Source organism: Cricetulus griseus, chromosome 2 (genome assembly GCF_003668045.3).
Source record: "Cricetulus griseus strain 17A/GY chromosome 2, alternate assembly CriGri-PICRH-1.0, whole genome shotgun sequence".
Classification (NCBI taxonomy): domain Eukaryota; kingdom Metazoa; phylum Chordata; class Mammalia; order Rodentia; family Cricetidae; genus Cricetulus; species Cricetulus griseus.
The window spans coordinates 439,727,958-439,743,533 of record NC_048595.1 but is presented as its reverse complement, the minus strand read 5'-3'; the positions used below and the strand labels follow the sequence as shown (position 1 = coordinate 439,743,533).

Below are 15,576 nucleotides of genomic sequence, written 5' to 3'. Positions count from 1 at the left end.
CACTGCCAGTCTGGACTATGTAGTGAGACCACCTCAAATAAAAGCAATATGACTTTCAATTGCATAATGACATAAATGATGAGTCATTTGGCCACTAAAGTAGATCTCATTAGACACATAGAAATGAAAATGTGGCATATATACACTGTGAAATACTTTTCAGCTGTAAAGAAAAATGAAATTGTGGAATTTGCAGGTAAATGGATGGAACTAGCAAATATACTGATGTATCCCAGGCCCATGAAGACAAATGCCACATATTCTCCCCCCTAAGTAGTTCCTAGCTACACATCTTCAGATGTGAGGGGTATACAACCTGGAGTAACCACTGAGACCAGGAAAATAAAAGGCATCCTGTAGATAGGTGGAGGAGCAATAGAGAGGGAAATAGCAGAGAGCAAATGATATGAAAAGGGAAATGGGAAAATTTAGAGGGACCTTAGGGAGTAAAGAGGAGTAAAGATCAGTGCAGAGGAGAGAAAAGGAGGAGGGGGGAATGATACTAGGGGTGTTTGAAAAGCTATAAGGAATCATATTATTCTTTACCCCAAATCATGCATGATACATTTAAGTGTATATATGTATGCACATATAACTTAAATGAATTTCAAACACATGGACTGAAAACTCCCCCAAGAGCCATGGTCTATATCCAATAAAAACCCCAGTTCCTGCCTTTTGAATTGTTAGTCAGGAGAGTCCAAGAGATTTCCAAATAATACAAACTATTGCTGTTGCCTTTAGTTGCCACACAGAGGTTGAAGGTAAGTCCCTAGGGCTGAAGACACCATGCAGTTTGGACACAGGACTGGGAGACTCAAAGATGGATATGACCTCAAAGCCCCCTCCCTGAGCACTAACTTTAATAATTCTGGAAGGTGCTAGGCAAGCTGCCAAGGAAGGGAATTAACTAGAAGTCATATCCAGCTGGGAAGCCTATGAACCACGATAATGACCAGCATGGCAAGATATCCCTGAGGGTGCAATAGTGGTACTTGTATCTTGATGACAACAGCAGTTCTTCGATTGGATTTAAGACCCACTCAACAGGAGGGAAATCATGCCTGGTGCCAGAAACCTAGCCAATTACATGAGGCTACTGAGGTCATGGATCTTAGAGGAGCACCTACTACCACCGAGTTGCCAAACCAGCATAATCCCTAACTGTGCTCTAAATATTTATCCTCAGACAAGCAGATGAGTGTAACGCCTGACCCTCACTAAAGAGGCTTCTCTTTGCACAGACAGAGACTATGATAGAAAGCCAAAATGCAGATTACTGCAACTGATCAGGGAGTGTCCAGCCTTAACCGAGAGGCACATCCACAACACAACTGCTGCACATCAGCAAGGCTCAGGGAACCTAGCAGAAGAGGGGACACACAGACTTAAGAGCCAGAAGAGGGGACACACAGACTTAAGAGCCAGAAGAGGGGACACACAGACTTAAGAGCCAAAAGAGGGGACACAAGATTTAAGAGCCAGAAGAGGGGACACAAAGATTTAAGAGCCAGAGGACTAAAAAAAAAATGTGTCATGAAACTGTTGTCCCCTAGAAATGACAGGAAAGCTTCACCCAACAATTAAACAAGACCTGAATAAGGACACTAGCATACTAACACTAGCACTTGCTAATGTGGAAGGGGGGATCTCAAGGAGGCCCAGCCTTATACAAGGAACTACAGGCAACTAAGGGATGCTGAGAATCCATCCAAGGAGGAGTCCCCAAATTGGTGATCCAATACCAGACTGTCAGCCCTGAAATCATGTACATGCAACACTGAATGAACTCAGTAAGTTGTATTTGTATATTGTGCATATATAATCAATGAAAGAAGAGGAGATCAGGAAATTGAGAGCAAGTGAGGGAGTGGGCCATGGGAAGAGTTGGAGGAAGAAAAGGGAATGTAATTAGATTTTGATTTAATAAAGGAAAAAACAAAATAAATTTAAAATGATGGTTTTCAGTTACACATAAATAACGAGGGGGCATTTGATATTTGTTACAACATTGATCCAGATTTAGAACTTAGGGAAATGTAGAAGGCACAAGACTCCCATTACCTCCACTGTAGTAGTTTAAGTCAGTGCAGTCTTTTCTCTTTACATTTTTTTAGATAAGAAACAGATTCCAAGACTATACTCCTTCTAAAGGCAGAGGGCAACATACTTACTTGAGTGCCTCAAGGCTCCATGGTGGTTAGTGATACATTAGCATGTTGTTCAGCCCTAGCTTTGTTCTTCAACATTGTTGGTGGCTAGAGAAGGAAAGGACACTCCACTTAGGCACACATGTCTCCCCATTGTCATACAAGTACACAGACCAGGGGAGAAGCTGACTGGATAAAGCAGTACACACTCATCTGAGAAGTCCATACTGTTAACAGAGTCTACACGCCGCACACTAATGATTTTTGGCAGGCTTACCTTTGGGGTAACCTAAGAAAACTGTGTAAGACATTATACTGAATTGAAAATGAAATACAGCTAAAAAGACAACATTCCTTAATTCTCTTCACATGGGTAAAAGGACCTGAACACAATGGCATAATCTGGGATAGTGCAGCCGGTGTCTTTTGAAGTATAAAATAGGAAATCAAAGCAATTACTTAAAACCTCCAAATTCAGCACCTCCCAGGTCCACAAGAAGCACCTTTGAATCTTACCAGACTTTCAAAGAACTAACACCATTGCTTTTCAAAGGACTCCACAAAATAGGTGGAAAGAACGATATCGCACTCCATATGAAGCCAGCATTACCATGATTCACAAACCACATAAACACACAAGAGAAAAAAAAACACAAAACAATCTCTCTGAATTTCTCAATCTATAATACTTGCCAGATAAATTTAAGGACACATCAAAAAGATCAATCACGATCTAGTTGGCTTTATACCTGAAGTGTAATGTTGGTTTAACACAGGCAACTCAATAAATGCAAAGTATCACTAAAGTGGACAAAAGGACTGAGATCACAGGTCATCCAAAATGATACAGAAAAGGCCTTTGGCAAAACCTAGGATCCTTTCATACAGAAAGTCCTGTAGATACAAGTCAGAAGAACATATCTCAACATGGTATAAGCTACGTGGCACAAAACTGTAGCCAACATTACAGGAAATGGGGAGAAATTCAAAGCGCTTCCACTAAAATCAGGAACTAAACAAAGTGTCCACTCTGTCCCCTCACTGAATCCAGTGCCAGGATTCTTGTCAGAGCAAGACAAAGGAGAAAACAGAAATCTTAAAAATAAAGGAAGACATGAAAGTGTCCTCATTTGCATACAATATGGCTGTACACAGAAGCAACCCTAAAGACTCCACCTGACCTTCTGAGAGATGAGAAACACTTTCTTCAAAGTGGTAGAATATGAAACTAGCCATTGCCTTCCTAATCAGCAATGGCATACATTGTGAAAATGGTCAAGAACCGCAGTGACAATCGCCTGAGGAAGGAAACCTTAGAATAAGGCTGTGAAAGAATGAAGATTTTAAACACTGAGGGAAGACATGGAAGGTGACACTAGGAAAGGGGTAGACCTCCCATGCTCATGGAACCAACAACTGCAGCCTGAAATCCCTTTATCCCTCTACTAGGCATATGCAGGTAGCACTCCTCATGATAGTTCAGGTCACAGCTCAGTGTCTCTGTTCCCGCCCAGATTTGGGAAATCTCCCCCTCAGGAAAATGGTACACAGACACATGGACAGTCTCAGTAGAGACCCACCACTGCTCTTGAGTCTATTAGAGACCTTCACCTCAGCCTCTAGCCCTATCAGTGGCCACTGGAAAATAGAAGGATCCAAGGCTGGGGAGATGGCTTCTCTTCCAGAGGGGAATTAAATTCGATTCCCAGTGCCCACATGGTGGCCCACAGTTATCTGTAATTCCAGTTCCAGGGGATCCATTTCTCTCGCTGGCTTCCACAGTCACTGTCTGCATATGATAAACAAACATACACACAGGCAAAAACCTGCACACAAAAGAAAAACATAAGGACCCAATTCTAATAGCTTATGTCAGGAAAAGCTATCAGAAAAAATGGGAAGAATCATTTAAAAGACTAGTAAGAAAGTTAGCAGTAGAAAATAAATTCTGCATAGAATATTGATGGCTTCAATACAGACCTGAGAGAGTGGCTTCCTGTTGGCACAGTTTATGCCCCCAATGAAGACCATGTTAGGCAGGATGGGCCTGGGGTAGTCAAACACAAAGTCCTTTCGGAACAGCCACACCGATGCATGGTTGAGAACCTCCACCAAGGACACCTGTCTCTGCAAAAGCTCAGAGGCAAGGCTTTCATAGGGAGTGAATGTAATATGGCAAAGGTACTTCAAGGGGAGAAGGTACAGCATGTTCTTGACCCTTTGCAGGAAGCTCATATGGTCAGAAAGCCTTGTGAGTAGACTTGGAATATATGAGGAAGGGTTTGGACACTGTGTGGCCTCAGAGTCTATGTCACAGGGCAAGTAGAGCAGGAAAAACACCGTAGGAATACGTAAGTACTTGGCCAGCACTGCTCCACAGGGCAAAACCGGGTCCGTTAAGACCACATCAAAGGAGCTGGAGTTCAGATGCCGGAGCAGTGTCTCATTGTGCAGTAGATTCCTGCAAGACTTCAAGACAGTTGTTGATATGTTTTTTAGAACCTCGGATAGTTTAAAGAATGTCTTCACATAGTTTCTTGTTTCAAAGACCAAGTTAAAGTTGTGTGTAATTGTTCGCTTATATCCTTGGTTGGTGTATGGAACTGCATAGGTTTTGAGGGTGAAGAAGTCCTCTTTCTTGATGTATATAGACACCTCTGGAGCCACGACCATAATCTGGTGACCACGGGCATGGAGCTCTGTCAGAACATCCCTCATGCTCAGCCAGTGGCTGCCTTCCACAGGAATCACGAGTACCTTTCCACCTTCAGTCCAGGGCAGGGCACACAGCAGGAGCAGCCCCACTAGTCCTTGCAGAGGTACGGGGAACCCAGGCGCCATCTCTGTAGAAGCTCACGGGAGCACACCTTCCTCACCAGGCTATGCCTCTTCTTTGCATTTCTTCATCTTATCTCCAGCCCAACCTGGCCACATCATTGGGTGGCACAGGCTCCCAGACATTAATCATTGAAGGATAAATCTATCCTTGGCTCCTGATCAGCCCTACTTATAACCAACACAGTATTGACCTTGTTTCTTTCTTAGAAAAACTGAGACAGGACACACTTTCTCTTTAGGGGACATCTTAGTGAATATCTTGTTTTCCTCTGATTTAAAATTAAACAAGGCTATGTATACCCATTTTATTTCATGGCCTCATTCTCTGTTAGCCTCATTCTGACAGGCTGGCCCTGAGCTCTGAGCAGTGCCTCACATTTTGATCTACAATGTAGCATTTCTGACTGTAACCCTATTAAGTAAGTCTCTACAGCCTCATTTCCCCTCCACAAGGAGCACTCAGTACACTATAAGACAAGGACCATTGCTAAGTCAGCTGGCCCCAGAAAAAGAGAATTTGTGATTCCCTGATGCGCTCCATTTACCTAGATATCTCCATAATGAGCAGGGAACTCGTGGGGAATATTCTTCTGTATATTCTATTGTATCTGTATATGTTTGTCTTATTGGTTGATGAATAAAACACTGATTGGCCAAGCAGGATGATAGGTCAGACCAAGAGACAAGGAGGATTCTGGGAACTGCATGCAGAGAAGAGTCATCATATGATCCCAGGAAGTGACGCAGCTGGGATCTGCGTCACTAGAAACTGCCACTAGCTAACCATAGAGGTCTGGAGGTCTGTACAGATAGTCAGGAAGTTATGTAACTGGGCAGAATCAGAATATAAGCAGGGACAAACAGGAAATTGCTCTCTTCTCTGTGGAGACGCTGAGCAGTCTCGATGTAGCAGGCAAAGGAGTTGCAAGTCTGGTAAGCCAAGACCACATAGAAATACATGGATTCATAGTCACGGGTTAATAATTAAGTCAGATCTAGCCAACGGCCAACAGTTTCATAAGTATTATAGTGTCTGTGTGCTTCATTGGTGCAGAGAAGGGCGGTGGGACCTGCCAGGCCAAGAAAACTTCACCTTACTGAGAACAGTTTTTGAAGCTGCTGGTTGTCACGTGTGGGGATACAGGAAGATATTTCAAACTCGGGATGAGATGACTTGAGTGTAAAGCAAGGGCTGTTGAGAATTCTGTGTGCACCTTCGGACAAGAGTCACCAAAACCTTGGCCAGTCCAGCCACGTGGACTTAACAAGCTGTTTCCCGTGAGCTCCTCATTTTGCATTAGCCTGGGATGTGGCTCAGTCTAAAGTCCCATCCTCCTGGATTCTGGGGGTTACAGGCTTCTGTATTCACCCTGACCTCTGAGTCTTCCTGATGGACATTGCAAACCTCAAGGATTCGACTACAGACACCTCAATACTTTAACTCACCAAAGACTGTTAGAAGAAGTGTGAAAGATCTTTGGAAAGATTTGAAATGGAAGGAATTAGAACAAAGGTCTGAAAGAATGGGTGCTGCCTGAACCATAAGCTGGGCAAAGGCACCACCAGAGACCTACACAGTAACTTCTAGGATGTGTACATCACGGTACCTCACCACAGGGATAAATAGGAACTCTTAAAATCACATTGAAGGAACTAGAGTTCAATGCCTAATCAGAGGTGTGTGCAGCAGACCCAGGCAGGACTTCTTCACAGGTCATATGCCTCCTACATTAGTTTTTTCATCTTTACCATCTTACCACCAGGTCACCAAACAAAGTGGGTTGACACTAGACAGAATGGCATTGCCCCAAAGTTCGTCACTGAAGAATAAATCTATCCCTGATCTTCACCTCTGACCTACCTTAGAGCCTTTCCAAAGAATCTGACCTTCTCCCTTCCTTCCTAGAACAACTCCCGTGATCAGCTGCTCTCACCAAGGGCACCCCAGTTCACCTCTTTTTTTCCAACCCCTGAGGAAGGCTGTGGGAAACCCTTTTCAGTTTCCACCCCTATTAGCCACATCTAACAAGCTGCAGCTGAGCTCCAGTGTCTGATGTCTTGGTCCCCAGTGTAATGCTGCATGTAATCCGAGTTTTGATCTGAAGTATCCTGTAAAAAGGCTCCTAGTTGAAAGCTTCTTCCTCACCTGTTGGCACTGTTGAGTCACTGGATGATGAGGACACTGACTCTCTACATGGATTAACCCTTAGGTATATTTATACTTGACTGTCTTTTAAGAGAGTGGGGGATAGATGTGGATATAGGTCACTGGATGTGTGTCTTTAAATATTGTCTCTTCTCTCTGAACTTCTCTCACCATCTCTCTCTGCCTCCCAGCTATCATGATGTGAACATCCCTCCCTGAGACCCTCCCTGCCATGCTGTTTCTGTCTTGCCAAAGGCCTGAAGAATGAAGAACCCCCCTACTATGAACGGATGCTTCTCAAACCACAAGTCAAAGCAAACCTGTTCTACTTGAACCTATTTCCCTTAGACACTTGTCACAGCTGCAAAATGTCTGTTTGGTGACTTTTAAGTCTCTCTTCCCATTCTCAAGAGGCACCAGATACATTATAAAACAGGGATGATAGCTAAAGACAACTTGAATGAAACAAAGAGGTACCATTGGCTTCCTGGCTTGGCTCATACACTGCACCAAGAGACTTATCCATAATGACTGGGAACACTATTAGCAGGTGCTGGCTGCGGTCACAGATGGGATTAGCTGGAAGGAACCCAAGCTCAAGATCCCGTGACATGAAACTACTTCGAGGACTATTCTGAATTCTGTATCCACGCAGTGAAATAAGAGCTGTCCTTGTCTAAAGCACACTTGAACAAGACCAGCCCAGGCAGTTATACACAGTGGGTTGACACAGCATTCTGTTTTCAGGGACTACTCACCGTGGGACCAAAAGGAGACAAACAAGGACCTAGGATGTCACCAAATGAGAAGTTCTGTTCTGAATGCTGAAGGCTGCAGCCTTCTGCACTCTGTTTAGGAGCATGGGTGGACAGTAATCTGTTCCTCCACGGGGTCTGTAAGGCCTCCTTAAGATTACCACCAGTCCCAAGTACTGATAAGGAAGGAGTCACCAAGAACTATATGAGTTGTGAGCCCTGTGCTCAAATTTCAAGATGAAAAGAGCCCATGACCCAAATAGGTCAAAGTCCAGGAGTCTGGTCCTGTCCCAGGGAGCCACTTCACAGGTACAAAGTAGATTGTTGACATCCGGGATGGTGAGTCCAGGCTACCTGAGCTGTCCATCATTGCACCTCAATACAGCACTGCTTTTCTGCCCAACCTCTATAGTTAGATTCTTAGGAGAGAATTTGCCTAATTTAGATGTTTGCACTGTGTTTAGATTCCACCACGGAGCTTCCTATGTATCTGATACACTACCTGTGATACACTTCCTGTGTATCTCCAACTCACACTGTGCAAAAGCTTGAGTCTCTTGCTTGCTGTACCCAAAGCAACTTCAGTGTTCTCTCTTCCCTCTGCCTCAGCCATTTCTGTGCATGTTGTCCAAGAGGCTCAATTTCTGTCCTTGTACACACGAGTCAGATTGTGCCAATTGCATTCCAATGAGACCAAAACAACATGACTTCAGTCTAGGTTGTGGCCACTCATGTCCTTTGCAATGGCCACACCACAACAGCCAGAAAGAGAATGAGGCAGTTGACGGAGAAATCAGAACTTAACACTGTTTTCTCCTCAGGATGCTACTGTTAGCATTAGAAAGTGGCTGCTGACTACCCATCCGCTGAGCAAGGTAGCCATTTCCCAGAGGCAAAATGCCACTCCCTCTGTCTAGACTAGGGCTGCATCTCATGTGCACCCATGACTGCACTGGACACCTCTGGGAAAGCACACCAGGACAGTGTTGGTGATCCCCCACCTCCCTAGGTGGGTCTGTTGTGAATTCACTTTCATTTGCCAAAAAGCAGTGTTACAGGGAGGGACCTTGCTCTTCCTAAGGCTGAGAGAAAAATATTTAAGTCAATGCTTGGGGTTTAACAGTTGGTTAGTGGCATGTTAGGACTGGACTCAGTCATACGTTGGTTCTACAACAGTGGCAGACTTTGAAAATGGAAAAAAGTTTTTTTCCTAACGCATACAAACCAGCTCATTGCCATGCATGGGACAGAATAGAAGGAACTTGACAGAAGCCAGCTTTCACCTGAGGTCTGACTGGATGAGGCAACTATATGCATCTGGGAAAGTCCATTCTTCCAATTCAATTTATGCCCCACATAAAGACCTTTGGAAGCACAGGTGACATGGGATGGCCCACTACAAGCTATCTCACAACACCCCCATGTTCATATATGAAGATTATATAAGATATGAAAGGAAGCAACTGAAATACCTAACATGAAGTTCTTAACGTTCTGCGGAGAAGCCAGGGGACGTGAGCATGCTAATCGCAAGCTAGACAGTGTTAGAATTGGTTTGGGAACTTGTTAGTGCTCTAAAAGTCAGGCTGTGACATGCACACAACATTCAAGAGGTCCATAAGATTTGGTACTGACACAGGACACATGGGATCTGTCAAACAACATCCAACAGTCTCTGAGGTACCTGGGTAACTACTTTCTACATGCTAACTGAACAAGAAGTGCCAGCATCAGACCAAATACCAGAGCTTTTAAAATATCAACACTTTGGACCAAGAGTTCTCATGATATAGTCACCGAGTGGTTTGCCGGCTGTGGCGGTCAGCTTTAACTGTCAATATAACCTAGAGTCACCAAGGGGAGAGTATTAAGCGAGATTATCTATTTTGGGCTGTTCCATGGATATGTGTGTGGGGATTCTCTTGAGTTAATTGATTTTGAAGCACTTGGCCCACTGTGGATAGCACTATTCCCTAGGCAGAGTAACCTGAGCTGTATAACAGTGGAGAAATCCAGCCAAATACAAGTAAGGAAGCAAACAGGCAGCATGCATGAACTCATCTGCTTTTGACTGGATGCCATATGACTAGCTGTTTCAAACTCATGCTGCCTTGACTTCCTTGCTGTGATGGACTGTAACTTGGAATTTGTTAGTTAAAATAAACCCTATCTCCCTTGAGATGCTTTTTTTTTCAGGGGAGGGGGTCATGTTACCACAGCAACAGAAATAAAACTAGGACATTGGAGGAGTTTTTCCTTTGATAAAGTGGTTACGAGCGCTGAATGTTGCCTCGACTTGGTATCCTAGACTTTGGTGACTCCCCAAGTGAGGCCTTATGCCCTCTGAGGAGTGGATGGGGGAGGTGGGATGGGGGAGGTAGGGGTGCAGGAGAAAGAGAGAGAGGGGGAACTGGAATTGTAATGTGAAATGAAAAAATAATTTAATTAAATAAAAAAGAAGGGGTGGGAAGAGCATCAGATGTTTTGCCAGAGGACCCAAGTTCAATTCCGGGTATCCACATGATGGTTCACACACGTGTGTAACTACAGCTCAGTGCTTCCACTGAAGCACAGAAATGGCAGGGGTTTGGGAGGTGGCCAGAACAGCGGTAGAGGGTTGAAATTTGAGAGATGATTTTCCTAGGGCTGCAGAGCCAAAGAACCCAGAATGTGGAGGCCTGGAGTATGCGCTTGATCTCTGACCAATCTAGACCAATCTAGAGGCCTTCAGTCCAGTGCAGGCGTGGGCAGGTCTACACTCCTGGAGTATCCAAAGAAGCATGGAGCCTGCCTCTTCAGCCTGTGGTATTAGACTTAGACAGATTAGGGGGAATCCACCTTCTCTGGGGTTAAATCATTTAAAATTTAAAACTCACTACAGTTTTAATGACAAACCAATGCAAAAATGCTCTGATACGTAGTTTTCAGAAAATAAGCAGATGCTGGGGGATAAGGAAAACTGATGCCCTTGATGCCCTGATGCCCTCATTATCAGCTGATACATTCTCCATGCTGACCTGCCGACCTTGAACAAAATGACTACCCCTAAACCAGCACCGGCCTGATCAACACTCGGTGGATGCCTTGAGACACCATGAAAAAAGACTGCAGCTGATTGCCTTGGCTCCTGAAGACATAGCTTCCATCATGTCTATCAGGGTTGTTTGTCCCAGAGAATATGCTTCCACTAGCGTTAGTGAACTCCAGATCACCCAGCAGAGGCTCAACCCAAGCTGCCACCTGGCTAGCATTTCCCTTGGCCTGGCAGAGGAGATGCTGTGATGGGTGCTAAGCAGGCAAGGTTGTGATTGGTCAGCTCAAATAGCTGAAGAGACAAGGCAGGCTCGGGTTGGCTCCAACACTTTTTCTTGGGCAGCTCAGGCTTTATCAGGGAGCTGTCTCAGAGACACCCTCCTGTGAACTGTGAACCTATGTGGCCTTTTCTGGGCAACTCTCAGTAGTGAGTAGCAACAGAGGCAGCAGTGAAAAAGGCCAGTTTCTGCTTTTGTTTCCACAGAAGATAAAAAGCTGCGGATCCCTTCCAGACTAACATGGTTTGATCAAGCAAGACCCCCTGAAGCAGTGGCTCAGGAGATCCAACATCAAAAAAAGCTGAGATGATGCAACCTCTCAGACTATCACAGTCAGGATTTGGATAGCTTTCTAGGTTTTCTCAAGATCCCCTTGAGATTGGCAGCACCCCCAAATAGCAGGAAGCAGTTTGGAGAGAACTATGCCCACTTTCCCAAATAAAGTTTATTTGTTTGTTTTATTTATTGTTAAAGTTTATAAATGTTTGTTTTCATTTAAGTGAGGTTGATTACAAATGATTAATGATCACAGTCAATCTCTTTTTAAAGAACAAAAGGGGTATATGAGATAGAAATGAATACTTTGCATTGGGATGAATTTGGCTTTATTGATACAAACTTAAGGTCATTTTTGTTATATGAATATTTCTACTCTTGTTTAGGTATTGTGTTTACAGAGCTCTTTTCAAAATGTAATGTATAGGGGCTGGAGAGATGGCTCAGAGGTTAAGAGCACAGACTGCTCTTCCAGAGGTCCTGAGTTCAATTCCCAGCAGCCACATGTTGGCTCACAGACATCTGTAATGAGATCTAGTGCCCTCTTCTGCCCTGCAGGCATATGTGCAGGTAGAACACTGTATACATAATAAATAAATCTTTAAAATGTAATGTATAAATAAATACAGATTATAGATTATAGATAGTAACCTATAATAGTCTAAACTTATGTTAGCTAGGTTTTCTAGGTCTACAGAGACATATTTGAGATGGATAGATATTCTTCAAACCTTTCAAAGACCTACAGAATATGGCATTTAAAATGGTTTATTAAGGTTTTTCATGATAGTGAGACACAACTGCTCCACCAATTACACCAGAAAGGAAAATGGGCATCAAAGAAACTTGTTAGGGAGTTTGCTTTCAGCATGGCAGAAATAGCCATTTGGGCAAGAAGCTGCTCTTTCCTGGACTATTTAACTGTATGCTATATAAACTGGACATGGCCGGGTGGTGGTGACACACGCCTTTAATCCCAGCACTTGGGAGGTAGAGGTAGGCAGATCTCTGTGAGTTCAAGACCAGCCTGGTCTACAAGAGCTAGTTCCAGGACAGGCTCCAAAACTACACAGGGAAATTCTGTCTTGAAAAACCAATAAAGTAAAATAAAATAAAGTAAACTGAACAAGAAGGATCCAGAGGAAAGTGACTGCTGAACTTGCCAAAACAAGATGGGAGAGTCCTGCGGGGTTCCTGCTTCATGGCAGAGTCTCCCAGACATTCTGCAGGACAGAGAGAAAATAACTGACAAACTACCAATACAGATGGACAGTTTAAAATTTCCTGCTTCACTGAGAAGTCTGCCAGACACGCTATGGTCTGTGGGCTGAAGATGGACGCTCCAACATTACAGAGGAACTTTGGGTGACTGTCCAGGCAGCGAGATGTCTCTTTCAATTCTAGAGTTTACATATTATCCTTTTGGGGTCTTTGATGGAGTTGAAGACAGATAGTTATGGTTATGGTTTCTTTAGTTATGATAAAAGATAAGTTACATACTTTAGACTCACAAAGATAGGATAGATGATAAAATATTTTCTTCAAATTTTGCCAAATGTTAATTGACTAAATATTGTTAATTATATAGTTCTTGCTAGATAACTATTTTGTTATGTACAATTTTACTATGTTAAAGTTAAAGCCCTTTTTATTTAGACAAAAAAAAAGAGGAGCTGATAGGGGATGTTCTTCTGTGTATATGTTTTTCTTATTGGTTGATGAATAAAACACTAATTGGCCAGTAGCCAGGCAGGAAGTATAGGTGGGGCTACCAGACAAGGAGAATTCTGGGGAGAGGACAGAGAGAGAGCGGCAGCCACTAGAGGGAGATGCTATATAGAGTAACATGTTAGAGCCTTCTCCAGTAAGATAAGGCCATGTAGAAATACATAGATTAATAGTTATGGGCTAATAATTAAGAAAGAGCTAGCCAATAAGGAGCCCAAGCCATTGGCCAAACAGTTTCTAATTAATATAAGCCTCTGTGTATTTATTTGGGACTAAGGGCAGCAGGACCAGGCAGAACAGAAATCAGTCAACAAAAGTCATATCAGCCTGTGGACAGCTGAGAACAAAGAAACTAAACAGTTTGGTTGCATCCAGAAGGAAGGAAAAAGAAGGTGGGGGGAGGGGTGAATGGAGACAACAAGATAGGATATTTCTGAGGCTGGAGAAGAATAAAAGGCCAAAGGTTGTCAGTACAGGAGCTGGCTGCTAGAAGTGTCCAGAGAACGTTCATGTCTTCAGGGCCAAGGGTCTCAGACCCCAACGTAGCACATTTTTTAACTGTATTTTTTAACCTTTTGTGTCCTATGAGGTATTGAAAGATGTAAAGATCTGTTCCTGCTTTCTTCTACCTGGTTAATATATTACTAAAGTGCCACTGAGTAATATTTTAAGTCTAAATGAGTAATATTTTAAGATCCTGGGGCATAGTCTTCAACTCCCTTCCTCCCCTCCACTCCCTTCCTCCTCCCCCACTCCCTCCCTCTTTCCTTCCCTCCCTCCCTCCCTTCTTCCTCTCCCTCTCTCCCTCCAGAGAGGTCAGCCTGAACCCATAGTTGTGCAGAAGGGAGAAGGAATCAAAAGCAGTCTCATTGTGAGACCCACGTGAAAGCAGGGAATGAAGACATCCACCAGGGGGCGCACAAGAGCAGCAGACAGAATGCAAGGCTACAGGGTCATCAGACCTGCAGGTAGCAGGGGAACCATGCCCTGGGACCCCTGAAGACACACCACTGTAGAAAGAGCTTCTCCACTATGGGTGAAGCATCCCAGCCCCTGAACTATGTCCAGTAAGCGACTTTCAGAAGGACATGGAAAATGGTGGGAACAGGCCTTCAAGAGGCTACCTATTCCATTAAGTGGCTTCTCCACTAAATTACCCCAGTGGCACTTTAGTCATATATTAACCACTTAGAAGAAAACAGGAACAACTCTTTACACCTTCTCATACCTCCTAGGACACAAAAGGTTAAAAAAAAAGCAATTAAAATTAGCTAAGTTGGGGTGGTACAGATGGGTCAGCACTTGTTGTCCTTGTAGAAGGCTGAGTTGCATTCCCAGGGCCCTCAAGTGGCTGGCTCACAACCACCTGCTCACAACACCCTTAACTTCAACTCCAGGGGATGCAATGCCTTATTCTTGCCTCTGGGGACACACACGCCACATTCTCTGCCCCCCCCACACACACACACATACACATATACATACAAACTGAAACATTTTCTGTTTGAAAATATTCGTTTCTGAAAGTGAAAAAAAGATAACTAAGAAAATGTCAATGTGTACCTGACAAAGATAGTATTTAGACTATACAAAAGGATGTCACGATTATAAAAATAAGTAAAACAAGAAAAGTGAACAGAAGACTTGATAAGACACCCGTCTGAAAATGTGCTCAGTGACACGTGAAGAGCTATGCTAGGTACACATGAAAGAGAGGCAAATAGTAACTGGGGTGAACTTCTAGCACACTATAAAAGATGGCTAGTAGCACACGTTATCAAGAACATAGAGCAATCAAAATTCAGAGGAACTACTGCGAAGTATATAAAATAGTGCAACTGCTTTGGAAAGCAGCTTGGTAATTTATTATAGAAACGTGGGATCCAGCAATCCCACCTGCAAACATTTACCCAGGAAATTAGAAAGTGTATAGCAAAATGAGGTATTAGGACACAGCAACCACAAACTGCACGGGAGGGGGACCAGTGACAACAGAAGATACTGAGGAATGGCAGTAAATACGAGCAAAGTCCAAGACACAGATGTGTGAGGCAATCACAACGAGGCACCATTGTTTGCAGCAATGGACATATAGCAGTGTGTTCAATCAGGGCAGCAGAAAGCAACTACAAAGACTGAATCAGTCATTTTTACAATTTCCCACAGAGGCAGTCTAAGACCAAGTGGCTTCATACAGAAATCAGAAATCCTACATATGTACACAATCAGCTAGAACCCTTCCCAGAAGTTGGGGAGGAGAGAGCATCTCCAACTCATCCTGCAAGGCCAGTGTTAGCTTGCCAGCCCGCAAAGATCAAATCGTTTTATTGAGGTAAAAACTCAGCATGTAAATGCTTACTGTCAAACCTGCT

The 15,576-nt window shown here is 43.6% G+C and overlaps 2 protein-coding genes across 5 annotated transcripts in view; both read right to left on the bottom strand.

Moving 5' to 3' along the window:
- The window catches only part of LOC100755423 (UDP-glucuronosyltransferase 1-6), a 112,318-nt gene that overhangs the window by 27,078 nt on the left and 69,664 nt on the right, over window positions 1-15,576 (bottom strand). The gene's annotated exons all lie outside the window — the stretch shown is intronic.
- On the bottom strand, window positions 2,265-5,833 carry LOC118237867 (UDP-glucuronosyltransferase 1-5-like). Its single transcript, XM_035441108.1, has one exon. It carries the CDS (start codon window positions 4,989-4,991, stop codon window positions 4,059-4,061), a length of 933 nt encoding a protein of 310 aa, XP_035296999.1. The 5' UTR covers window positions 4,992-5,833; the 3' UTR covers window positions 2,265-4,058.

Bases quoted from the DNA above. Each gene is read 5' to 3' on its own strand.
- LOC118237867 (XM_035441108.1), bottom strand. From the start codon at position 4,991: ATGGCGCCTGGGTTCCCCGTACCTCTGCAAGGACTAGTGGGGCTGCTC.